This window comes from Elephas maximus, chromosome 17 (assembly GCF_024166365.1).
Source record: "Elephas maximus indicus isolate mEleMax1 chromosome 17, mEleMax1 primary haplotype, whole genome shotgun sequence".
NCBI lineage: Eukaryota > Metazoa > Chordata > Mammalia > Proboscidea > Elephantidae > Elephas > Elephas maximus.
Genome location: NC_064835.1, coordinates 27490989 through 27517236, shown reverse-complemented (window position 1 = coordinate 27517236; position 26248 = coordinate 27490989). Strand labels below are relative to the sequence as shown.

At 44.8% G+C, this 26248-nt stretch overlaps 2 protein-coding genes across 4 annotated transcripts in view; one reads left to right on the top strand and one right to left on the bottom strand.

Annotated features, from left to right (window-relative positions):
• TMEM218 (transmembrane protein 218) overlaps positions 1 to 13110 on the top strand; it is a 41423-nt gene extending 28313 nt beyond the window's left edge. For both annotated transcript variants that reach the window (XM_049856725.1, XM_049856726.1), the window contains exons 2-4: positions 8011 to 8121; positions 9119 to 9221; positions 12964 to 13110. In XM_049856725.1, the coding sequence (XP_049712682.1) occupies positions 8012 to 8121; positions 9119 to 9221; positions 12964 to 13098 (348 nt within the window). In that variant the 5' untranslated portion in view covers position 8011 and the 3' untranslated portion in view covers positions 13099 to 13110. The remainder of the gene's footprint in view (positions 1 to 8010; positions 8122 to 9118; positions 9222 to 12963) is intronic.
• Positions 13111 to 19143: 6033 nt separating this feature from the next.
• SLC37A2 (solute carrier family 37 member 2) overlaps positions 19144 to 26248 on the bottom strand; it is a 29299-nt gene continuing 22194 nt past the window's right edge. Inside the window, exons 11-19 of one of the 2 annotated variants that reach the window (XM_049856723.1) lie at positions 25412 to 25474; positions 24965 to 25050; positions 24465 to 24513; positions 24194 to 24267; positions 23831 to 23909; positions 23611 to 23708; positions 23314 to 23378; positions 23049 to 23105; positions 19144 to 21511 (exon numbers count right to left, since the gene is read on the bottom strand). In XM_049856723.1, the coding sequence (XP_049712680.1) occupies positions 23075 to 23105; positions 23314 to 23378; positions 23611 to 23708; positions 23831 to 23909; positions 24194 to 24267; positions 24465 to 24513; positions 24965 to 25050; positions 25412 to 25474 (545 nt within the window). In that variant the 3' untranslated portion in view covers positions 19144 to 21511; positions 23049 to 23074. The remainder of the gene's footprint in view (positions 21512 to 23048; positions 23106 to 23313; positions 23379 to 23610; positions 23709 to 23830; positions 23910 to 24193; positions 24268 to 24464; positions 24514 to 24964; positions 25051 to 25411; positions 25475 to 26248) is intronic. The other variant, XM_049856724.1, reaches the window with a different exon arrangement.

Below are 26248 nucleotides of genomic sequence, written 5' to 3'. Positions count from 1 at the left end.
GTTTACATATCAAGTCAGTCTCTCACACAAAAACTTACATACACCTTGCTACATACTCCCAATTGTTCTCCCCATAATGAGACAGCCCGCCCCCTCCCTCCACTCTCTTTTTGTGTCCATTTCGCCAGCTTCCAACCCCCTCTACCCTCTCATCTCCCCTCTAGGGAGGAGATGCCAACATAGTCTCAAGTGTCCACCTGATCCAAGAAGCTCACTCCTCACCAGCATCCCTCTCCAACCCATTGTCCAGTCCAATCTCTGTCTGAAGAGTTGGCTTTAGAGTGGTTCCTGTCCTGGGCCAACAGAAGGTCTGGGGGCTATGACCACCAGGGTCCTTCTAGTCTCAGTCTGACCATGAAGTCTGGTCTTTTTATGAGAATTTGGGGTCTGCATCCCACTGCTCTCCTGCTCCCTCAGGGGTTCTCTGTTGTGTTCCCTGTCAGGGCAGTCATCAATTGCACCCGGGTCTGGTCTCAGGCTGATATAGTCTCTGGTTTATGTGGTCCTTTTTGTCTCTTGGGCTCGTAATTACCTTGTGTCCTTGGTGTTCTTCATTCTCCTTTGATCCAGGTGGGTTGAGACCAGTTGATGCATCTTAGATGGCTGCTTGCTAGCGTTTAAGACCCCAGACGCCTCTCTCCAAGGTGGGATGCAGAATGTTTTCTTAATCAATTTTATTATGACGTTGGCTTAGATGTCCCCTGAAACCATGGTCCCCAAACCTCCGCCCCTACTGTGCTGGCCTTAGAAGCATTCAGGTTATTCAGGAAACTTCTTTGCTTTTGGTTTAGTACAGTTGTGCTGACCTCACCTGTATTGAGTGTTGTCTTTCCTGTCATCTAAAGTAGTTCTTATCTACTATCTAATTAGTGAATACCCATCTCCTACCCTCCCTCCCTCCCCCCTCTCATAACCATCAAAGAATATTTTCTTCTCTGTTTAAACTATTTCTTGAGTTCTTATAATAGTGGTCTCATACAATATTTGTCCTTTTGCAACTGACTAATTTCACTCAGCATAAAACCTTCCAGATTTCCATGTTATGAAATGTTTCACAGATTCATCACTGTTCTTTATCAATGTGTAGTATTCCACTGTGTGAATACACCATAGCTTATTTATCCATTCATCCATTGATGGGCGCCTTGGTTGTTTCCATCTTTTTGCTGTTGTAAACAGTGCTGCAGTGAACATGGGTGTGCATATATCTGTTTGTGTAAAGGCTCTTATTTCTCTAGGATATATTCCAAGGAGTGGGATTGCTGGATCATATAGCAGTTCTATTTCTAGATTTTAAGGAAGCGCCAAATCGATTTCCAAAGTGGTTATACCATTTTACATTCCCACCAGCAGTATGTAAGTGTTCCAGTCTCTGCACAACCTCTCCAACATTTATTATTTTGTGTTTTTTGGATTAACATCAGCCTTGTTGGAGTGAAATGGAATCTCATTGTAGTTTTGATTTGCATTTCTCCAACGGCTAATGATCATGACCATTTCCTCATGTATTTGTTAGCTACCTGAATGTCTTCTTTAGTGAAGTATCTGTTCATATACTTTGCCCATTTTTTAATTGGGTTATTTGTCTTTTTGTGGTTGAGCTTTTCCAGTATCACGTAGATTTTAGAGGTCAGATGCTGATCCGAAATGTCATAGCTATAAACTTTTTCCTAGTTTGTAGGTAATTTTTTTACTCTTTTGGTGAAGTCTTTGGATGAGCACAGGTGTTTGATTTTTGGGAACTCCCAGTTGTCTGGTTTCTCATCTGTGTTGTTAGTAATGTTTTGTGTACTGTTTATGCCATGTATTAGGGCTCCTAGCTTTGTCCCTATTTTTTCTTCCATGATCTTTATAGTTATAAATTTTATGTTTAGGTCTTTGATCCATTTTGAGTTAGTTTTTGTGCATGGAGTGAAGTATGGGTCTTGTTCCATTTTTTTGCAGATGGATATCCAGTTATGCCAGTTTCATTTGTTAAAAAGACTGTCTTTTCCCCATTTGACTGTTTTGGGGCTTTTGTTAAATATCAACTGCTCATATGTGGATGGATTTATGTCTGGATTCTCAATTCTGTTCCATTGGTCTATGTATCTGTTGTACCAGTATCAGGCTGTTTTGACCACTGTAGCGGTATAATAGGTTCTAAAATCAGGTAGAGTAAGGCTTCCCACTTTGTTCTTCTTTTTCAGTAATGCTTTACTTATCTGGGGCCTCTTTCTCTTCCATATGAAGTTGGTGATTAGTTTCTCCATCGTATTAAAGAATGTCGGTGGGATTTGGATTGGATTTGCATCAAATGTATAGATCGCTTTTGGTAGAATAGGCATTTTTATAATGTTATGTCTTCTTATCCATGAGGAAGGTATGTTTTTCCACTTAGGTAGGTCTCTTTTGGTTTCTTGCAGAAGTGTATTGTAGTTTTCTTTGTATAAGTCTTTTACATCCCTGGTAAGATGTATTCCTAAGTATTTAATCTTCTTGGGGGTAATGTAAATGGTTTTGATTTGGTGATTTCCTCTGGCGATGTTCTTTTTTATTAATGTAGAGGAATCCAACTGATTTTTGTATGTTTATCTTGTATCCCGATACTCTGCTGAACTCTTCTATTAGTTTCAGTAATTTTCTGGAGGCTTCCTTAGGGTTTTCTGTGTATAAGATCATGTTGTCTACAAATAGAGATAATTTTACTTCTTCCTTGCCAATCTGGATGCCTTTTATTTCTTTATCTAGCCGAATTGCTCTGGCTAGGACCTCCAGCACAATGTTGAATAAGAGGGGTGATAAAGGGCATCCTTGACTGGTTCCCAATCTCAAGGGGAATGCTTTCAGGCTCTCTACATTTAGGATGATGTTGGCTGTTGGCTTTGTATAAATGCCCTTTATTATATTGAGGAATTTTCCTTCTATTCCTATTTTGCTGAGAGTTTTTATCATGAATGAGTGTTGAACTTTGTCAAATGCTTTTTCTGCATCAACTGATAAAATCATGTGATTCTTGTCTTTTGTTTTATTCATGTGATGGATTACATTAATTGTTTTTCTAATGTTGAGCCATCCTTGCATACCTGATATGAATCCCACTTGGTCATGGTGAATTATTTTTTTGATATGTTTTTGAATTCTATTGGCTAGAATTTTGTTGAGGATTTTTACACCTAAGTTCATGAGGGATGTAAGTCTGTAATTTTCTTTCTTTGTGGTGTCTTTACGTGGTTTTGGTATCAGGGATATGGTGGCTTCATAGAATGAGTTTGGTAGTATTCCATCCTTTTCTATGCTCTGAAATACTCTTCTCTGAATATTTGGTAGTACTCTTCAGTGAACCCTTCTGGGCCAGGGCTTTTTTGGGGGGGGAGGGGGGAGTTTTTTGATTACCTTTTCAATCTCTTCTTTTGTTATGGGTCTATTTAGTTGTTCTACTTCTGTTTGTGTTAGTTTAGGTAGGTAGTGTGTTTCTAGGAATTCATCCATTTCTTCTAGGTTTTCAAATTTGTTAGAGTACAATTTTTCATAGTAATCTGATATGATTCTTTTAATTTCAGTTAGGTCTGTTGTAATATCGCCCATCTCATTTCTTATTTGGGTTATTTGTTTCCTCTCCTGTTTTACTTTTGTCAATTTGTCCAGTGGTTTATCAATTTTTTTGTCTTTTCAATGAACCAGCTTTTGGTTTTGTTAATTCTTTCAATTGTTTTTCTGTTTTCTATTTCATTTAGTTCATCTCTAATTTTTATTATTTGTTTTATTCTGGTGCCTGAGGATTTCTTTTGTTCCTGTCTTCCTATTTGTTCAAGTTGTAGGGATAATTCTTTGATTTTGTCCCTTTCTTCTTTTTGTATGTATGCATTTATTGATATAAATTGACCTCGGAGCACTGGTTTCACTGTGTCCCAAAGATTCTGATAGGAAGTGTTTTCATTCTCACTGGATTCTGTGAATTCCATCCTTAATGTCTTCTATAATCCAGTCTTTTTTTGAGCAGGGTATTGTTCAGTTTCCAAGTGTTTAATTTCTTTTTCCTGCTTCTTCTGTTATTGATTTCCACTTTTATGGCCTTATAGTTAGAGAAGATGCTTTGTAATATTTCAATGTTTTGGATTCTGCTAAGGCTTGCTTTATGACCTCATATGTGGCCTATTCTAGAGAATGTTCCATGTGCACTAGAAAAGAAAGTATACTTGGTTGCTGTTGGGTGGAATGTTCTGTATATGTCAAATCTACTCTTGAGATGGTCTCTAAATTCAGGTGGGATATACTCAAGGTTGTATCTTGGCTCTCGTGGACTTGCTTTAATTTTCTTCAGCTTCAACTTGAACTTGTATATAAGCAATTGATGGTCTGTTTCACAGTTGGCCACTGGCCTTATTTTGACTGGTGATGTTGAGCTTCTCCACAGATGTAGTCGATTTGATTTTTGTGTATTTCATCCAGCAAGGTCTACATGTATACTCACCATTTATGTTGTTGAAAAAAGGTATTTGCAATGAATAAGTCGTTCATCTTGCAAAGTCCCATCATGTGATCTCCAGTGCTGTTTTATTACCAAGGCCATATTTTCCAGCTATTGACTCCAAATGAGAAGAAACAGCTGGAAACATACATTAATAATTGGAACTTGGAATATACGAAGCATGAATCTAGGGAAATTGGAAATTGTCAAAAATGAAACAGAACATCCTATAATCGATATCCTAGGCATTAGTGAATTGAAATGGACTGGTATTGGCCATTTTGAATTGGATAATCATTTGGTCTACTATGCCGGGAATGACAAATTGAAGAGGAATAGTGCATTCGCTGTTGAAAAGAACATTTCAAGATCTATCCTGAAATACAATGCTGTCAGTAACAGGATAACATCCATATGCCTACAAGGAGGCCCAGTTAATACAACTATTATTCAAATTTACACACCAAACACTAATGCCAAAGAAGAAGAAATTGAAGAATTTTACCAACTTCTGCAGTCTGAAATCACTTAGATATGCAATGAAGATGCATTGATAATTACTGGTGATTGGAATAGATTGAATTGTGTCCCCCCAAAATATGTGTTTTAAATCCTAACCTCTGTGCCTGTGGTTATTGTCCCGTTTGGGAATGGGTTGTCTTTGTTATGTTAACGAAACAGGATTAGTGTAGGGTGTATTTTCAGCCAATCTCTCTTGAGATATAAACTAAAAAAACCAAACCCAGTGCTGTCGAGTCGATTCTGACTCATAGTGACCCTATAGCGACCCTATAGGACAGAGCAGAACTGCCCCATAGAGTTTCTGAGGAGCACCTGGTGGATTCGAACTGCCGACCCTTTGGTTAGCAGCTGTAGCACTTAACCACTACGCCACCAGGGTTTCCTTTTGAAATATAAAGGAGATTAAGAAGCAAGCTAAGAAGCAGAGATGGGGGAAGATAGATGCCAAGCTGCATGAAGGTCACCCAGGAGCAGAAGCTCAAAAGAGACAAGGACTTTCCTCCAGAGAAAGAACCTTCCCCTAGAAGCAGCACCCTGAATTTGGACATATAGCCTCTTAAAACAGAAAATAAATTTCTGTTTGTTAAAGCGATTCGCCTGTGTTATTTCTGTTATAGCAGCCATAGGTAATTAAGACGGAGCCTTGGTGGCACAGTGGTTAAGAGCTTGGCTGCTAACCAAAAGGTCGGCATTTCGAATCCACCAGCTGCTCTTTGGAAACCCTATGGAGCAATTCTACTATGTCCTATAGGGTCGTTATGTGTTGGAATCGACAGCAATGGGTTTAGATAACTAAGACAGGTACTTGAAGAAAGAACTGGTGCTCTACTTTTGAAAAAAATCAGCCATTGAAAACCCTATGGAATACAGTTATACTCTGATACACATGGGGTTATCATGAGTCAGAATTGACTTGACAGCAACTGGTTTGTTTGGGGTGGAAGGTTAATTCCAGGCAGTAGAAACAGCAAATACAAAGATGCAGAGATGGGGAAAAACTTGGCATGTTAGAGTTACTGAGATGGCATCTGTGTGCCTCTAGTGATGGGGAGAATACTACCCAATGAAGTTAGAGAGGCAGATGGGAGCCAGGCTTCTCTCCTGCCACCCCCTCCCTGCCCCCGCTTCCCTTTACTCTGTCAACTTGCCACACTTGAGTCTTTCCCAAACCTGCCGATGCAAAGTTGTCTTCTTTATGAAAGCCCTTCTCTCTATCTCCTCTCTGTTCCCACGGCCCTTTTTTTTATCCCTTATCAGAATGTAACGTGGGTAGATAGCTGCTTACATGACCATTCTCTCCAACAGACCATAGGCCCGTCAGTTAGATGGTGTGTCTTGATTACCTTTGTGACCCCCAGCTTTCAGCACAAGGCTTTACATGGTGTGCACATCATAAATCTTGGTAGAATCTTCTTTTTTTAAGCAGGTCATGCTTAGGGCCTCCTTAGCAAAGCCTTTATAACAGAAATTCTCTTAGGTAATAATTTTTGTAGTACTTCAACCATCAAGGTAAGGAAAACCAGCAACCTAAGGAGGAATTTGTTTGCTTAAAACTTGTCTCTGAAAGGGAAAGTTAGGGAGGCACCATAGCACAGTGTTACCCCATAGTGGATTGAATGAGCCCCCCGCAAATATCAGCACCCCAGAAACCCCCTTCATACAGAAACTGTGGCTGACCTTATTTGAAAATAGGGTCTTTGAAGATGTAATTAAATTAAGGATCTCGAGGTGAGATCATCCTGAATTATCCAGGTGGGCCCAAACTCCAGGCCCTAACTCTTAGGAGAGTCAGAAGAGGAGACAGATGCACAGAGCAGAAGCCCATGTGAAGACAGACGCAGAGACTGCAGTATTGCAGCCACAAGCCAAGGAAAGCCTGGAGCCCCCAGATGCTGGAAGAGGAAAGAAAGGTTTCTCCAATAGAGGCTTCTAACAGAGCTGCGAGGACACCTTGATTTTGAACTTCTGGCCTCCAGAGCATTGAGAGAATGAAGTTCTTGTGTTTTAATCCACCCAGGTTGTGGTAATTTGTTATGCCAGCCTTAGAAAACTAATACATACCCCTTCTCAGTTATACCTCAATTATCTCTTCTGTAAAGTGGGTATGTTAGATAATACCTGCCTCAGAACGTTATTGCCATGATTAAATGATTCAAAAAATGATTCGAAAATAGTGATGACTGCTATTGGTCGTCTTCTTCAAGGACTCAGGAGTTCTCTTCCTTTTGTGAATAAAAACTGAACAGTAAAAAAAAAAAAAAAAAAATTTTTTTTTTTTTTTTTTACAGTAGAGTAGGAAATTTCTGCCTTTCCCATTCCGTGGATTTAACCTGAGAGTGCCAACTTCCACCTCTGCAGCGAACTCCCAGGTCCTGGCACCTTCCAGCCGTCCTTAGTTAGGGTTCTATATCAAGGGAGAGGGCAGTTTTCTCCTGCCGGCTGGGGGAAGAAGTCGAACTAGGGCTCAGACACCAAATGAGAAATAACACATGTAGACCAGAAAGCGGCTGCTCAGTCCCCTGCCCAAAAGGAACATTTTGGGTTCTAAATTTCTAGTTCCTATTAAGGGATTCGAGGAGCCCTGGTGGCTCAGCAGGTAAACACTCGGCTGCTAACTGAAAGATTGGTGGTGCTCTGGCGGGAGACAGATGTGGCAGTCTGCTTCTGTAAAGATTTACAGCCTTGGAAACCCTATGGGGGCAGTTCTACCCTGTCCTATAGGTTACTGTGAGCCGGAATTCACTGGAGGGCCGTGGGTTTTTGTTTGGTTGGTTGGTTATTAAAAGACTCTGGAACTGGACATTGCTGAAGATTAATGACCTGTATTGATTAATTCCCCTAACACACCAGTCATCAAAAACTTCTCCATAATAAGTTAGGGCATTGTGTATTTACCTGACTGCCTCAATAAACACTGGGGCGGGAGCGTGGGGAAAGCAGGCAGTAACTGGAGCTGAAGGACGCTTTGGCTGCCTGTGCGCGGGCGGCCAGTGGCCTGAGCATCAGCTGTGGTGCTGACGCCTCCTTTCTCCCCGCAGAATGGCTGGCACCGTGCTCGGAGTGGGTGCAGGCGTGTTCATCTTGGCCCTGCTCTGGGTGTTAGTGCTGCTGCTGTGTGCCCTGTTATCCCGAGCCTCTGGTGTAGCCAGGTAAGGCACTCCTTCATTCCAGCTGGGAGTCCTAGGTAAAAGCAATTAGAGGCAAATTGCTGACACTCATTAAACATTTAGAATTCAGAAGATCGTTTCTGTAATTACTAGCAGTTTGAATGAGTTGCATTTTAACCTCTTAAGTACCAAGGAGCCCTGGTGGTACAGTGGTTAAGCATTTGGCTGCTAACCTAAAGGTTGGCGGTTGGAACCCGCCAGCTGCTTGGTGGCAGAGAGATGTGGCAGTCTGCTTCGGTAAAGATTTCCAGCCTCAGAAACCACATGGGGCAGTTCTCCTCAGTCCTGTAGGGTCACTATGAGCAGCGGGTATCAGCACTGTGTTAAATATGCTCTGAAGCAGAGGTGGGAGGGGAAGGGAGGAGACGGAGAGTCACAAGAGATGACAAGAAAATCTGCTTTTGTTGCCTATTGAATTTCATGTGTGTGTGTTCTCTAATTGTTTAGATTTATGGCAGATGCTTGCCAGTCCCTAAGGCTCTAGGCCTGGACCCAGAGAAACTAAAGAACATGTAGTGGCTTGGGCTGGCCCTGTAGGAGGTAGTGACTTCAAATAGTTAGGCCATGAACTGACTCAGAGTAAAACGGCAGCATTGAACTCTCCAGCCAGGCATACCAATTTGAAGCAGAGAGTTATATAATTTACTAAAGTATTCTGGTCTGAAAACAAAACCAGAAGTAGGGGCAAGAGAGAGGCTGCTTTGGTTTTTCAAGATTATGTGCAGAGGCAAAAGTGAAAACGACAAATTCTCATTCTTAGATATTTGGAATGACCTTGTTAAGCATAAATGCATCCTGTCTACGGCAAGCGTTTGGGAATGGAAGGGAAAGCATGTCTCAGTTTGTTAGGCAGGGTGGACAGCAGGTATGGGGCATTAGTAAAAGGGCTGAAACACAGAATATTGGCCCCAGGGAACAACCAGGCCAAGCCTAACCGATATGAGGGGAAACCAACAGTGCTTTGTCTTTTTGAACCCAGGTTCTCTGTCATTTTTGTATTCCTTGGTGCTGTGATCATCACATCAGTTCTGGTGCTTTTTCCCCGAGCCAGTGAATTCCCAACCCCAGAGGTGGAAATTAAGGTAAAACTCTTGGTTTAATTTCCTTCCTGCTTTGTAACTCTTGTTCTCTTGACCCAGGCCTCCACCCTGCCCTACAGTGGTCCCTGATATCACATTGGCTGAAATGTGCTACAAGAACTTAACTGTAAAGTTAAAACGATGATGGGCAAGCCCAAAAAAAAAAAAACCTATTTGCCTTTTTTTTTTTTTGCCTAGGAAAGGAATGATATTCTGAACCTCACCTGCAATGTCACCAGGCAGAGATTTGCCTGGTTTGAGCTCACCTCCAACTTGTACCATGTTGAATGAGCAGTGTCTAAAAAGATCCCTCATACTCTTGGGGACAGAAAGAGAGAGTCAGGAATAGGACGAGGCCAGGTCCCTGAGATTGAAGTGCTTCCATTCCTGATAGCCTGGCTCAGATACCTTGATCCCAGGCAGACATACGTATGCCCCACCCTCTGGGTGCTGACTTACATGCTTTCCATCCTCGGGTTTGAATTTTCCCACTCATGATATGGAGAGAATAATTTCGACAGAGAACAGCAGTAAATAAGAGGAACATGTCTATGGAAAGCAGAAGTTGTAGACAGACAAATTCAGTAATGACCGTCATCTGGGAGCTCCTTTGTCCCTAATCCCGGGGCCACATCTGCCAGCACCCACCTCTTTAAATAGACCTTTATCATTTCTTTCATAATCCTTCTCAGGAGCCCCTTCCCATTCTGACTCATTCATGATTTGGGGTTCTGGCTTTACCATGCACAGTCCTCTCAGACCCCTAGAATCTTGATAATGGCATTGACTTCTTATGTCCTATTATCCCTTCTAGGAGCTTCTTCTCTCTCAACTTCCATTTAAATTTTAAAATAGTAATGACAATAGCTAACATTTTTGAAGGGATTACTATGTGCCAGATCTTGTGATAAGCATATTGTTTGCATTATCTCGTTTAAGCCTCAGGACAACTCTAGGTATTAGGAAGTAGATACTATTGTTATTCCCATTTTATAGGCAAGGAAAGTTAAGGTAACTTGTCCAAGGTCATACATACATACATATATATGAGGCAGATCAAAGATTCAAACCGAGGTCAAAACCTGAATTGTAAGGCTTAATCTTAAAATGCATTATCTTTTGTCACCATAAACTCTTCAACTTGCCATTTGACCCCTCTTGTCTACTTTCCTCTCAAAATGGCATTTATTCCACCTCTGTCCTCTCTTTAGTGGCCCAAGATGTCAGTATTTGGGTCTTTTCTCTTGGAAGGCAGAAATTACTACTAAGCTATGATTTTTTTCTTCATATAACGGTACACAAAATTATAATTTCTGAACTACAATTGATGCACACACTTCTCACTCTACCTAGGACTAACGATAGCAAAGGAAAGAAATTAGTTCGGAAAACTCCAAAGAAAATAATACCACACAAATTTAAGGAATTCTTTCCATACCTGCCAGATTTTTTGTCAGCGTTTGAAAACTACTCCAGCAGTCTTAAGTACTATCTCTGTGAGCTAAGGTGTGATTCCCGCCTCAGTTTCCCTGTCTTCTAAATGGGAAGAGTGATGTAGGCTGCCCTGTTTCTGGCTCACTGCCTATGTGAACACTGGAAGGCGGGCACAAAGCAAATGCTGTTCTGCCATCAGTCCCTCTCTCCTCTGTCATATGAGTTTCAGAACCAGGAGAGAAAAATGGGGTTTGAGCAAAACATGCTCGTCAGCATGGCCAGCAGAGTTGGAGTTTTCATTTTCAGATTTTGAGAACTGGGCTTTGCAGCAGCCTGGCTCAATACTATATCCATAATACATGACCTGCACCTTCTGCACCCAAGGCCTGCTAATTGGCTAATTAAAAAGTGAAACTTGCCGAACGAGCAAACATGTAGCCCACGAGAGACCTGTTCAGTACTGGAGCCAAGGTCAAACTTACGTTAAAGCTGTCTTATCAAACTGACCTTTGTAAGTTGAGTGTTGTGGTCATCTCTGGAGCAGCTGAGGTGTCTGCAGCCCTTGTCTTCTTGGTGTCTTTGGATCTCAGTGATCATACCAGTGCTCGGATTTGACAGGTGCTTTTTTGTGTCACTGTGTGAGTTTGTGTATCAATCACTGTGTTAGTTTCTTATTACTGCTTTAACAAGTTACCACAAACTTAGGGGCCAAGACAACTCAAACGTATTATGGTTCTATAGGTTAGTCCAAAATCAGCCTCACTGGGCTAAAAATCAAGGCATTGGGAGGGTTGTTTTCTTCTGAAGGCTCTAGGAGACAGTCCATTTCCTTGCCCTTTCCAGCTTCTAGAGGCTGCCCATGTTCCTCAGCTCACAGGCCATTCCTCCATCTTTGGAGCTAGCAATGTAGCATCTCTGATTCTGCCTCCATCTCCTCCTCTGATCCTCTCTTCTACTTTTAAGAACACTAGTGATTACATTTAGGCCCATCCGCATAATCCAGGATAACCTCACCATCTCAAAGAGAGTTGATTAGCAACAATAATTCCCCTTTGCCATGTAATCTAACATATTAATACATTTCCGGATTAGAATGTGGGCATCTTAGTTTTTTTTTGGAGAGGGGAAGCATTATTCTAACTACCACAATCACCTTTCAGATATTTTGGATTCTCTTCTAGGTACTGGGTTCTTAAAGCTTCTGGAAGCTATGAAGTTACCCAGTCACTTGGTTTGTGTTGCTGCTCCATTGTTGTTATTGTTAGGTGCTGTCGAGTCAGTTCTGACCCATAGCGACCCTATATGTACAACAGAACGAAACACTGCCTGGTCCTGCGCCATCCTCATGATGGTTGTTGTGCTTGAGCCCATTGTTGCAGCCACTCTGTCAATCCAGCTCAGTGAGGGTCTTCCTCTTTTTTGCTGACCGCCCACTTTACCAAGGATGATGCCCCTCTCCAGGGACCGGTCCCTCCTGATAACATGTCCAAAGTATGTGAGATGAAGTCTTATCATCTTTGCTTCTAAGGAGCATTCCAAGACAGATTCTTTTGGGTGTCCATGGTATATTCTTTCCTGTTCAAATGTGAGCACCACCATTTGGATCTGGGGAGAGTACAGCTCTGAAAGTATGCAGCAGGGAAGTGATAGAGCCAACACTAATTGTAGGTTTTTGTCAACAAAGGCCAGGGAGCCAACTGTCTGGTTTGAGGTAAGTTACCTATCCTCTTCATGTTTTAGTGTCTCAGGTAAGTGGCCATTTTCCCTAGAATGCTGGGTAATGAATTTTAGGGGTCAGGGCTCTTTTGATGAAAGCTTCAGAGAACAACCTTTTCATTTGGAAAATGAACCCTCCTGGCTGGCAGTGGGTTGTTGATTGTTGGGGCTGGGTCTTAGGTAGAAGGGAGTTTATTATACTATTGTATTTTTACATATGTTAGAAATTCTTTGTAGTAAAAAGTTAAGAACAACAAAATGAGTCTTTGCAGAACCAAGCAAGCTTCTCATTTACACTTTCAAATAACTGATTTCAGAACTTTTATGTCCTGAACTCATCCAGGGACCTAACAGTGTTCATGAACCTCCTAAATTAAGCCATTTGTTCCTTGTGTCCTGTTAGTCCTTCCTTTACCTTGTATCTCCTGCTTAGAGAGTTGAGAAAAAGATTCTTTCCTGTCTACTTACAGAGGAGAGTCAGGGCAGATGTTACAGGAAGTTATGAAAAAGCTCGTGTTCCATTCATCACGGAGTTCAGAGTAGCACAGCCAGGCTGCTGAAGTGATAGTAACTTCATTTTGTTTTCTTTTTCCAGATCGTGGACACCTTTTTCATTGGCCGCTATGTCCTGCTGGCTTTCCTCAGTGCTATCTTTCTTGGAGGACTCTTCTTGGTTCTAATTCATTACATCCTGGAGCCTATCTATGCCAAACCACTCCGGTCCTCCTGATCACTCTTCAAGAAAACCGAGACCCTGTTTTGATGCCACTGATGAACAGAAAGGCACTCTTCAGACCCTTATTTTGACGGTCTTCATGCCTTAAGGTCTGAGGAATCTCCGTGCATCCCTCTGAAAAATTCCTTGAGTCCTGGGTTCTAAAATCAGGGTTGCCAAATTATTCCTGTGGGGAAAACTTCTCACCAGCTTAAGAAGGAATGGTGCCGTCTTCTTACCACCAGTACTTCTGGTTTCCTACCTGTTTAGAAAGGCAAAAAGTAACAGTGATCTGCATAGAGTAGATTTTCAATCAGGATATTACTAAGTGGATTTTGGGAAAAGGAGCATTTTGGCTTCTGTTGTCAAATATGCAGAAGTACCTGACCCTTTTGGGTAATATGTAAAATTACATGTTGAATGTATTGATGTATTGAAATGATCAGAAGATCATGTGGAAAGGAAAGGTACTCAAAGCTCAAAGGTTGTTTTAATATGGTTATTTGGAAGACTCGTTCAGATGTTGGTTATTGGATACTCTGTGCATATTATTAGTCCACAGAACTGTAAAAGCAAGGGGGTCTCACTTCCCTCTGGGCAAGACAGAAACAATAACCAAACAGGTGACTGACTTCAAAGTCTTGGCCACAGGTTTTGGAATGTACATTTCAAGTTTGCTTGGGGAATTAAAGGAAATATATAGAAATGTTGGGTTTTTTGTCTTACTGCTCTGTACTTTCTGGGTTCTTTTTCTTCTGGGAGTTGGTGACCTCTGTGTATTTTATTTAATTACTATAAGAGTCCCTTCTGGGTTATTGTCATCTCTCTTCATCCTTGTAGCCCTTTCTCCAAAGCTGGTGAGGAATGTATCTTCTCAGGACTAAATATAACTTTATAGCTGTCTGAGAGCCTTGATGAGGTGAGGCTTGTTATTAAGTGGAGGAGCTGTGGGCTGGTTCTGCTTTGGAAATCTTGCCCCGACTCCCTGAGCTATTCGAAGAAGAGTTTCCTGGCCTAAAGTTAAGAACTAAAAAACAATTTGGAAAGAGAATGTTGTCTGAGCACATGCTATATGGCAGTAGAACACTAGTTGCTTTGAAGTTTATTTAATTCTTCCAACAACCTATTTTTCATCACCCCCATCTTAAGGCAGAAAAAACTGAGGCTTAAAGAGATTGACTAACTTGCCCAAGCTTCACATAACAGCAAAACAGTGTGAAAACCCAGGTGTGGCAGACTCCAAAGCCTGTCTAGGATTAGAAAGAAAACAGACTTTTTTTTTTCCAGAACTTTGAGAGTTTTAGAAAGACTACGACCATTTCTCTTTAGCTTTCTCTGCTGGCTCCTTGTCAATGTGGGTACTCAGCCCTGTCACCCAAGGGGATAGGTAAGCTCTAAAGCAAAACAGGAGAGAACTCATGACTTTTTTGAGAGTTAAGGGCTGGTGAGGGTCAGGTATGGTTATCCCTACACTTCAATTATCTCTTTATCTTATTCAGCTTGAAAAACTTTGCAGATAAGGCTTTATCACAGAAACCTTCAAAGGAAATAGTTTCTTAATCTGGACCAGGGTGCACAGGGAAGACAGAAGAAAGCTCCTTCCAGCAGATTAGAGGAGAGGAGAATGCAGAAATACTGAGGGAAGTGGGGTTAACCATGGGATCTCCTGCTGCTGTGCTACCCTCTGGACACTTGTGCTGAGCCTCCAGTGATCTGCACCCCCAGGCCGAGGTGCTGAGCCAACCCAAGAGGAACACGACTCCGGACAAGCACAGCCTGTCATTTGTCACTTTCTCTTGCTGAAAAGCAAATCTGGGAAAACTCTTACAGTTCGCTGACCACGAATCTATCTTTTTTATTCTTCAAAAAAAGTGTCCCACTTATAGCCATGAAGGTTTGTGTGACTATTTTCATGGAGGAAAAAGTGCGTGAAGGTTCAAACTGAATTCCTTTCCAATCACCAGCACTGTATCACCTAATGCTTTTTACACACATGTGACTGTCAGGCTTGTGTATCAGGGGCTGGCTTTCAGCAAAAATGATACTTTGTAAAGTGTATTTCACTGGGTAAATGTAAATCAGTGATAAGATTACTATCTACCTGTATACTCAAAGCAGTCAGATCCAACCTGGAAAAACCCCCTCGGGGTTGGGATAAGAAGTGGAACCTGTGAGGGCACAAAATGAATTTCACTGGGAGTTTTCCATACCCCTCTGTAATGGATGTCTGACATGGTGCCGTGGATGCTCTCAGCCTTCCTGGAGATGATCCCTTAAATACCAGCAAACCATCCCACTGTCCCATTACACATTCTCTGGCTGTGCTGTACTGGTCCCTACCCAGAGGGGACCCCAGGGAAAGAGACTGGAGTGATCCTGTTTAGAAGATGGAGAGTAGGGTCACTATGAGTCCCAACAGACTCAACGGCACCTAACAACAACAACATATAAGAAAATAGCTTATTTCTTAGCCTTTTAAAATTGTATCCTGACAAAAGCTAAAAGAGCAGGGTACTTTTCTATCCCACAAGAGAGATTTGTCTGATCATTTAGGTGGTGCTGTTTTATTTTAGAAGTTTCTCAAGCTGGCAAAATACAATCTGTGGTCCTGACTTTACTTGGTCATTTTTGACATGTTTCCTAAATTTCTCAGCATAACAATGGAAGTAAAGCTAACATTCTTTATTGATGCATGGTGTTAGATCTTTCATCTGAAACTGTACTAGGATTATTGTATCATTATTCAGGGACCACCCCTGGTACCTGAATGCATAGCCACTCCTTCACGCATCCAGCCATTCATTCAGGATCTATTGTTTGCCTATAGGGTATAGAGCACTGTTCCTGTGGGGTTACACCCCAGTGAAGAACTAGGCTCCGAGGTGCCTAGGCCATCTCCCAGCTCCATGCCAGGATGAAAGCATCCAAATGATTTTTCGGTGTTTTTATTCTAACACAAAGTAATCCATTTCTCCTTCTGTTCTTTAAGACATAAACTCTGTCAATTCAATTTCACTGTTGTTGCGGTTGAAGCGTTTTTGTTTTGTTTTCTGTTCACTGTGTAAAGAAACCTGCTCAATTATGGTACAGATGAGAAAACAGGCAGAGGAAGGGGAAGGAACTCAAAGTTTCACAGCTCATTAGTAGTAGGGCTGAAACCTGACATCAGGACTCCTGACATCTCATTTCCCAGTTTAAAGATCATTTCAGCTTCCAGACAACTACTTATTTTTACATTGGTTAATACCATGTCTTATGCCATCTCCCTAACCTATTTTCAAAAAAGTTAAAAGTTTTATTAAGGAATTTTAATTACCATGTACCCTACAAATAACATTTTATCGTAACTTCTTGGTTTAAACCTTTAAGTATTTGGCTATTGTTACATAGGGGCCAATTTCTAGATGTGGGAATGGGAACTGTAAGGAAACAAATCTGGTGAAGTGTTGATTATCTTCATTAAACCAAAAAAAAAAAACCAAATCCATTGCTGTCAAGTCCATTCCGACTCATAGCAACCCTATAGGACAGAGTAGAACTGCCCCATATAGGAGCATAAAAAACTCAGGATTGGAAGAGTTCAATCTTAAACCTTTATTCATCCCAAAACTTGGAAATAAGCCTATTCTTCATGTCCTGAAATCACAGTTTTTATTATATTTAGTAAATGTGCTTGTCATTTTTCTAAGTGCTTTGTATTAACTTATCTCATCCTCATACCGACCCTCTGCTGTAGGTACAATTAATATCCTTATTTCACAGATGGGGAACAGGCAGACCGGTCAGGTGACTTGCTAGAGATCACTAGGTAAGTCGCAGTCGGGACTTGAAAGTCAGGCAGTTTGGCTCTAGAGTCTAAGCTCAGGAGGGACCAAGGCTGGGCAGTGCCAAGCCACTTGATAGAAATACCAAGGAGAATTAGCTGAGTCAAAACCCAGAATCTTACGAGATTGGGCAGGTCTGGAGCAAACCAGTTAAGACTCATGGGACCTTGGAGACAACTTCATCAATCAACCCTGGTTTTGGTGCGTGATTACTGTGTTTCACCCACTTCCCTGGGTGGCACAGTTTGCACTTGTCTACTAACCTAAAGGTTGGTGGTTTGAACCCACCCAGGGGCACCAGAGAAGAAAGGCCTAGCAATCTGCTTCTATAAAGATTACAGCCAAGAAAACCCTGTGGAGCAGTTCTACTCTGTAACACATGGGGTCACCATGAGTCGGAATCAACTCAATGACAGCGGGTTTGGTTCATTTTTTTTAGGGTTTGGCTTCCCCTTGCTTAGAGATACAGTTAAGCTGCTAGTAACTGGAGTTTTCAAGAAGACATACGTAGCAGTCACTCCTTTCAGCACTGACCACCTGGAATCTTTGATGCTTGGGTTGGTTTTCAGAGGACCTATGGAAGGATCAAGGAGCCCTGGTGGCTCAGTGGGTAAGAGCTCTGCTGCTAACCAAAGTGTTGGCAGTTCGAATCCACCAGCTGCTCCTTGGAAACTCTATGGGGCAGTTCTATTCTATCCTATAGAGTCGCTATGAGTCGAAACTGACGGGATGGAAATGGGTTTGCTTTGGGTTTTTTTGGTATAGAAGAATCAAAGGCCCAAACCAACAGTGCTTTTTCCTTGATCCCTGTCTCTAGCAGATCACTGGTGGTAGAAGTAGGATGGTTTTTTTCAGGGGAAAAAAAAAATGTGTCCAAGTCTTCCCCCAGCCCCAAATACGTACTCTTCTCTCAGTTTCCTGAGACCTAGGAAATGACGGCAAGAGTCTAAGTCAGGACTGAACACTACTGACAGAAGGAGCAAGTTCACATATATGGTTTCCTCACATCCTGTTGGCTATTATAAAGGATGTGCACGTAGTTGGCCCAGACCTGCCCTCAGAGAACTCACTGGAGCAGTTACACAGGCAGCATTTATGCTGCACCTCAACCCTACAAGGCCCTCCCCTCCACTTTAATTTGGAGGGGGGTTTCTTTTGTTTTCCTGGGTTTCTTTCCTGTCTTCAAGTTGATCGTGCCCCAGTTCACATGGGAATATGTATTGGCTTCCTACCGCTGCTGTAACAAATTACCACAAACCTAGAGACTTAGAGCAACACAGATTTATTATCTCACAGTCCTGGAGGTCAGAAGTCTGAAGTGGCTTCACAGGCCTAACATCAAGGGAGGCTCTGAGGAGAATCCGTTTCCTTGCCTTGGTTCATGGCCTCTTCCTCTATCTTCAAAGCCAGGAGTGTAGCATCTTCAAATCTTTCTGACATTCGTGCCTCTCTTTCATTTATAAGAAGCATCATGATTACAGTGGGCCCACCCTGATAAGCCAGGATAATGCACCCATCTCAAATCCTTAATCACATTTGCACATATTCCAGGAATTAGGACATGGACATCTTTGGGGACCATTATTCTGCCTCCCATAAAATATATGGCCCATTCTTCCAATGCTAAGGGTCGCATACTTCTACCTTCCATCCACACCCTACCCTACTCCTTGATGTACAGATCTGCCTCTTTATCTCCAGGCCACTCTCCAATTTGCAGGGTTCCCCCATCCGCCCTTAGCGGTAGCCGCAGAATGCTGAGGCCTATCAACAGCTTCTTTCCCTTTCTTTTCATTGCTTCTTTCTTCCCCCCATGCTAGCCCAGCCTCCCAATGGGTCTCTAAAGGAGAAATGCAAAGAGTTACTGCTTTTTAATTACAAGAGTTATTGTAGCATCTATAAGGAAGAACACTTTAGGCTTAATTGAGACCAAATGTGAGTTAAATTAAATGAATAACTAATTAATGTAATGCTCCTGCATTAGCCCCATGTGAGCATTGAGGCCCAGAGAAGGCACGTACCAGGCCCCTGGTGAACAGTCAGTGCCCAGGGCGGAGGTGGGGCAGGGGCCTGGGAGATAAGTGCAAAAGGGCAGATCTCAGGGCTGGGGTTCCCCAACTTTCCCCACCTATGGCCCAAGTCGTCATTTCTAAGGTCAGGCTCTAAGTTCCCACAATGCCTTTTGCATATGTCTGGCACCACATGTATCTGCTGGTATATGGTTGGGTCTTGTTCATTTTCCAGTCCCTAATAGCTTTTTTTTTTTTTTTTTTTTTAATAGCTAACACTGAGCCCTGATGGTGCTGTGGTTAAGAGCTATGGCTGCTAACTGGAAGGGTGGCAGTTCAAATCCACCAGCTGCTCCTTGGAAGCCATATGGGGCAGTTCTACTTTGTACTATAGGGTTGCTGTGAGTCAGAATTGACTTGACAGCAATGGGTTTGGCTTTTCAGCTTAATAGCTAACATAACATATTAGGGGCTTGGTAAGTACTCAGTTTAGCCACCCTCTTCCACCTCCCCTCACCACCTAATCACCCAAGTCCTAATAATTCTTCCTTCATGATCCTTTCACATGTATTCCTCCTTTTGTCACTGGACTCACCCTCCCTCCAGCCCCATCCCTTCATAGCTGGACCAAGGAATAGTGCCACCTCTCAACTCGAGTCACTAGCTCTCTGTATTATTTCTTGTATTGTTTTTAAATGTTTTCATATTCCTATCTTCTCTTCCTAACTAGACAAGTTCCCCAAGGGCAAGGATGTGTTTAATGCTCACTTGTTTCCCTTCACACCGACCCTATGAAGTAGGTGATGTTACCACCACCTTCTAGATGGGGAAACAGCTTAAAGCTAGTTAAGTGGTGATGCAGGGGAAGAGAAAATACCAAAAAAGCCAAAGGAGGACCAGTATCCCATCCCTCCTACCCTGACCTCTGTCTGCAACAGAAAGCTGAAAGTTGCAGGTGAAGACACCTCCTGTCCTCTGCCCACTTTCAGGAGGCAAATGGCAGCACAGGCCCACATTGGGCTCTACCATGGGATTATGTCACCATCTAGTGGCTCATACAAGCAACACAGCTTCTCCTGAGCTAATTGACCAAAATGAGGGTATCAGATCAATCTTTGTGGTCTTGAGAGAAGCCTTCATTAGAGCTGAACATAACACCATGTACTATGGCTCCTAGCCTGTAGGCTCTGAGGCCTTAGTGAGTATCAGGCAGTACGAGACCGACGTATTTGTTTTACCGTCAGAGCCTGGAAGACCCATTTCACTGTTCAGGGATTTGTATCCAGTTCACACACTGGCCCACAGACTGTCCCAGTTAATGTAGTGGTTGTATCTTGTATGGGCTCTAAGCTCCTAGTGGGCTCCACATGTCACTGATATCACCGGCATCCCCACAGTGAACGCCCATTGTAAACAAGCCTCAACACATCAACACGGTGGTCCGGGGCCATCACCTCCAGCAACCCAGGTGAGCCCAGCTTGCTGCCACTGTGCCACGCCCCACAAGGAACAGTACATGCACAGCTGGCAAAAGGAAATCTGTACTGTGCTGCCGGGCAGCTTGAAGGATCAGAGGTAATGCCAAGAGCCAGCCTGGCAGGTAGCAATCCAGGTTTTGGGGTTTGAGGAGTAAATACATTCAGAGTAAGTACATCAGGTACACAGGGTAGAAAACAGGGGTTACAGGTAACTCCAAGCAAGTGCACAGGTAACGGCTACTTGGATGAAGCAGACAGTTCTCTCATGACTTGCCAGTCTTGTCACCCTCACTCCTTGTGCTCAGGGCACAGTATGACTCTGTTTTCTACTTTCACTCTGAGTAGAGCTGTCATACACTAGTACTTTTAGTCATACTCTGTCCCTACCCCCACCACAGCACTGGTCCCAGAGGGCTGGACTAGGGTGAAGCAAGGGAGGACTCACTGTCAGGGTTGGGCAAGCCTGAGGGTGAGGACACCTTTACCTTTTGTTCTGTCAGCCCCTGCCTGGCTTTACCCTATTCCTAACCCTGAAGGATACAGCAATAATACCTTAATCAAAATGGGTAAGGAAGTTATAAATAGGATCCAGTGGAGGGTTGAAGAAGAGGGTCCAACTTGGGGAAATACAAACAGAAGCCCAATTCAGGGACAAAGAGACAAAGGGAGGCCAGGTGTCTCTGAAGCAGGGTGAGATATCCACCTGTCACTAAAGGGACAGGTTGATTATAAGAGATTTAAATTCAACGTGGGAAGAAGAGATCTACCTTTTCCAGTCCTTGGCCCCATAGAACCTCTGCCTTCTGTCTTGGAAGAGCCTGAGCAAGATGGAGACAGCACTCAGCTCTGAGCCCCATCCCATCTGCTTGCAGCTCCCAGAGAGCAGGCCCTTTCATCTTTGGTTTTCTCATCCTTGGCAGTCCCCTTCCCACGGAGAAGCTCCTAAACTCTTAGCAACTGCTGGGCTGTGCCGCCCAGCCTAGCTGGTATTGGGTCAAGAGACTTTGCCTCACCCATCTGTGGAAGTGTCCATTGTCTCTCCCATGGGGAGCACTTTGGGGCCCAAGGGGAGTCCCCCATGCTTCTCTTCCAGTAGGGGCTTCAGATTTCTCTGTACCTGCATGAGGAGGAGAGAGGCAATAGAAGAGAAAACAGGAGACTGAGGTTAATAAGCTGAAATGATGGGGTTGGGGAAGACAGGTTCCGAGGGTCCGTAATGACTGCCTTTCATCTCTGCCTTTCCCCTCTTGACAGGGACAGCAGCGAGAATAACATTAACCTTTTGACATTTATATGACATTTGGTAGCTGTCAAAGTAAGATCACATATCCCTTCTCATCTCAGCCTCCGCTCAGCCCTGCCAGGGACTTAGGGATAAGTAGCCCCATTTTACACATAAAGATGTGGAGGTACAAAGACACTGGGGGATATACCTGAAGTTTTATAGATGAGAGTGAGCAGAGAAGTCAGGATTGTCTAGGGACAATACAGTGCCAGTCCAGTGCTCTCTCTGCTGTAGCCAATGACTCACCACACAGTAGCCTTTCCTCATAGAAGGACTGGCTTAGGACAGCAGTGATACAGAGAACAGCAAATAACTCCACACACCTGGGCTCCAATTGAGGTTCTGCCATGACAAGCTGAAGGTCTTAGGCATATTCCATGATTTCTGAGCCTTAGTTCTATCATTTCTAAGCTAGAATATCTACCTTTCAAGGTTGCTTAAAGGTAAGTTAATATGCCCTAAGTCTGACTTGATTCTAAACACAGAGTAGTTGCTTCCTAAATATTTGTTCTTTTCCACTTCAAGCTTCTTTTCTTCCCCTCCCAATGACCCCTCAGCCCTGGCCCAGAGGAGCATGGGTGGAAGGAACACAGAGTGACACTCTTCCAACCTCCTGCCCTCCTCCAGGGCAGGCCAGGGAGCCACTCCTAATGCCTCCTACTCTCAGTTTTTCTCCCAGTGAGCCTGGATGATGCCTTTCTTAAGGAAAGTGCTTCTCAGATAGCACTTTAGTCACCACGACCCCAGGAGATTCTCCCTCACATTCACCATCCAGGCCAGGTCCAATGCTCTGGCCACTTGTTCATTAGCAAGAGGCTCCTACTTAGAAGAAGAGCCAGAAAGACCACTGAAAGAGGGTTTCCTGACCACCAGCTCCAGCACGCAGCAGTCCCCGCCTCAGCACTAAACTATTCATACCACCTCTATGACCCTCCCACCACTGGACACAGAGCAGAGAGCATATCAGGATGGGTACCGACCCACTTGATTAGAATTTGTTGCAGAGGCTTTGATTAGTATTTGCTTTTCCCTGCAGACCCAGAGCAGAGGGGACAGACGACCTTGGCCTCTGAACTTCAGGAGGCACTTGCACCTTGGGGTCTGAGTTCAGAGGAAAGATTGTTTCCCGCCTCTGCCTCCTCTGTCCTGAGAGAACAGAGCTCTGATGCTCTCCCTAAGAGGGGAGGCTGCCAACCTCTGTGGCATCTCAGACCCCTTTGGAAACTTCCCAAGCACCATGCTCTGTTCAGGTTGTAGAAGTGACCACCAAGAAAAAGAAAGTTGGAGAAATCACATTAGAGGACAGAAGATTTGCATGCAGACCCCGTTCTCATGAGATATTAGCCACGGACTTGACGGAAATACTCACAAAAGTCATGGGACTTGAGGAAAATACTATCGCGGGTGGGTTAGGGCCAGACTAGAGCTATGGAGACACATAGAGGACAATAGGGGATACAGGTTAGTGGGGCTGAAGGGAGGGTCCAGATAGCACGCCCAGGGCCTGGCTCAGCTCCCTGCCATTTGGACTGGAGCCAGTCTCAGAATGGGGTTAGGCAAGCTGAGCATTTGTTTTGACTCCAACAGGAAGTGAGGGTGGGAGAGGTGGGGCTTCAGCCATCTAGGGGGCTCACCCTCTGCTCCTGTTCAGGGATGCCTTCCAGGCCAGGATCTCTTTGTACACCAACCGGCAGAGGAACTGTGGGGAAGAGAAGGCGACACTAGCACCCAATGCTGGGTGACCAAGAGAGTAGCAGCTGGGAAAGGGGTAGGCACAGAGGTTCACTTGGCAGGGCACCCCCCATGGGAGAGAAGGTGGTTCTGAGCAAAGGGCTGCTGCTCTCCTTGTCCCAGAACCCACGTGGCCAATGCTTTGGGCCTCCGGGGTTCCAGCCCCCCAGTACCCACCTGTGTACCTTAGGAGCTCTTACCAAGCAGGCCAGGATGTCGGCCGAGATGAGCATGTAGAAGACATTGTTCCAGCCCGTGGGGGAAATAAGCCCGGCCAGCAGAGGCCCCAGGGCTGCACCTGTATGGAGCACAACCCATGAGATGGATCAAATGAGGACCCTGGCTCTCCCTGCCCACAGGAATCTTCCCAGGACAAGGCTCAGGCTCGGCTGTCAGAAGCCAAGCACGAGAGTCACAGACCTATGGAGCCAGTGCCGTCGATGATGGCCGAGACAGTGGAGAGCGCCTTGGCGTTGCCCTTCAGGCTCTGGTGAGTGCCCTGGGGGAGAGCAGAGGAGGAGGCCTGGCTGAGCAGAGCACCCAGCAGGACCAGGATGGGAGAGGGGCAGATTGGAGGAAGGAGGCCATAAGGGCTTGGGGTTGAGAGGAAAAAGGGGGCCTGAGGTAGATTCTGAAGGACTTTGTGGATCTCGCCTCTGCAGACTGCCCTGCAGAGAATGAGGGCAAGAGAGGGAAAGGGGAAAAGATGCCAGAAAAATGGGTCTTCAGACAGAGGCCCTGACCTCCACCCCCACCCCACCCGTGGGAGATGGCCCTGCTCACCAGGTCAGCTGAGACCGCAGTGGTGATGAGTGCATAAGGGCCGTTGACCAGGGCCCCACAGATGATCAGCATGACTAGGGCAGAGATAGTCCGGTTATCATGAGAGGCCACCACCAGCCTCGGCCCCAAAGCAGGCGAGCATTCCCAGGCATCAGGCTTGAGAGCCTCCACTTCCTGGCCCCTCCCCCTGATGTTCCGAGCCCAGCCTCAAAGGGTAGAGCCAAGGGGTGCCCTTCCTGTGGCCTGGCAGAACTTGATGCTGTCTCCTCACCTATGGAGCTGGTCATCCCTCTTTGGCCAATGTAGTTGTACAGGAACATCTGAGAGGAGGGGGTGGAGAGCTGTCACAGCCAGGCTCTGCCAGGGGCTGCCCTTACTGGCACCACAGAGACCACTTTATTCCTTTTGCCTTTATACCCAGACCCTTCGAGACTTCAAGTGTCCGAAGGATGGAGGGCCTAAGATGTGGTAATCTCTTGTTTTTCTTTTTCCCAAAACATCTTCTCTCACATATAACTTCAATCTCTTATTCTTTGCTTGGTCAAGAAGTGAAGCAGCTGGTCTCCCTCTGCTCCACCAAAGCCACATAGTCACTCATCCCTTCACAAAACTGTCTGGCTCTCTTCCCCAGGTGCCTGCCTTCTGCTGACCCCTCACTTCTCCTTCTCCCCAGATGTGCACACACTCGAGGAAACAGGTGCACACACAGTTCAGGCCCACAGGCACACACTTGCATGCATGCACACACTTTGTTCTGAAGGACATACGTACCATGGGGGCAGCCACGATGAGCATAATGCAGCAGGTGGTGGCCCTGCCACTGGTATAGTCAGAGATGAGCCCGGCCAGGATGCCACCTGGAACACACACCCCACTTGCATATGCCACCCCGGGTGGGGACACAGCCCTCCCACTTGCTGTGCATCCCAAGCTTGGCCCCATCACCCTGCCCAGCTCCAGCCTGGGCCTGGGTACCAAGGTCCCAGAGAGCTTCTTGTTTCCCAGCCCTTTCCTTACACCAATGAGAAGACCTACACACAAGAGCCACTTTCTTAGGGCCACTCAATCGAGCAGGAGCAGGATTGAGAATAAAGCCAGAAGCCCTTTTCCCCCTGATGCCACCTCCCCAGGTGAGTCCCGTTGGCCCTGTCCTTTTCTGCACCCCATAAAAGCAGAGGGGGATGCAGCAACCGCTGGCAGAGCAGGAAAAAGTCTCACCTATGATGCCACCAACATCAAAGAGTGTAGAGAGGTTCCCGGCCTCCTTGGCATCAAAGTGAGCTGGGGAGAACAGAACTGCAGTCAGACCTGGGCCTGGGGCAAACATCTTGGCCTGCCATAGCCAGAAAATTCCCTTCAAAGCATTCAATCCAGTCCCGCCCCTCCTTTCAGAGGAAGGACAGAGGACCAATGGAGAAGTGGCTGGCTCAAGTCACACGATGAGTCTAGCCGTTTAGGACCAGAGCCCGGCCTTGCTCTCCATCCGGTATTGCCCTCTCTCCCCTGCAGAGTGACCTTGGCCTTGGACTAGCGTTTCCCCGTGGAAGCACAGGATCCAGCCCCCAAGAACACAGCCTCACTGGGCCATCTCTCCCAGAGAGCAGAGCTGCTCCCACTAACCTCCCCCTGCCTGCGCCCTATACCAGCCGCCCTTCCCACTCTGCTCCTGACCTAGAGCAGCCCCCGCACCACAACGAGGGCTTCACACCCATTTAGGTCTCTGCCAATAAACAGAGACAGGAAGGAGACATGAAGGAAACAGGGACTTGGTTCTAGATTAAGAAAAAGGACTGTCCAGAAGCCGGAGTTATAGCCCAGCCCCCAAAGTTGATTCATATTCTGAAGTCAGCATCAAGCCACAAAACAAAGAGTCTCAGTGACCAGGACCTGCCCTGGCACTCTACTACAATCTGAGAGAGGCTCCACAGACACAGCTGTGGGGCAAGCCACAGCTTGAGTTGTGGTCATGATTAATCACCGCAGCATCCTGTTCAGAACAAATGCAGGGTGTGACAGCAGCCTATCCCTCCCACAGCCCTGGATGTGACGTCTTTA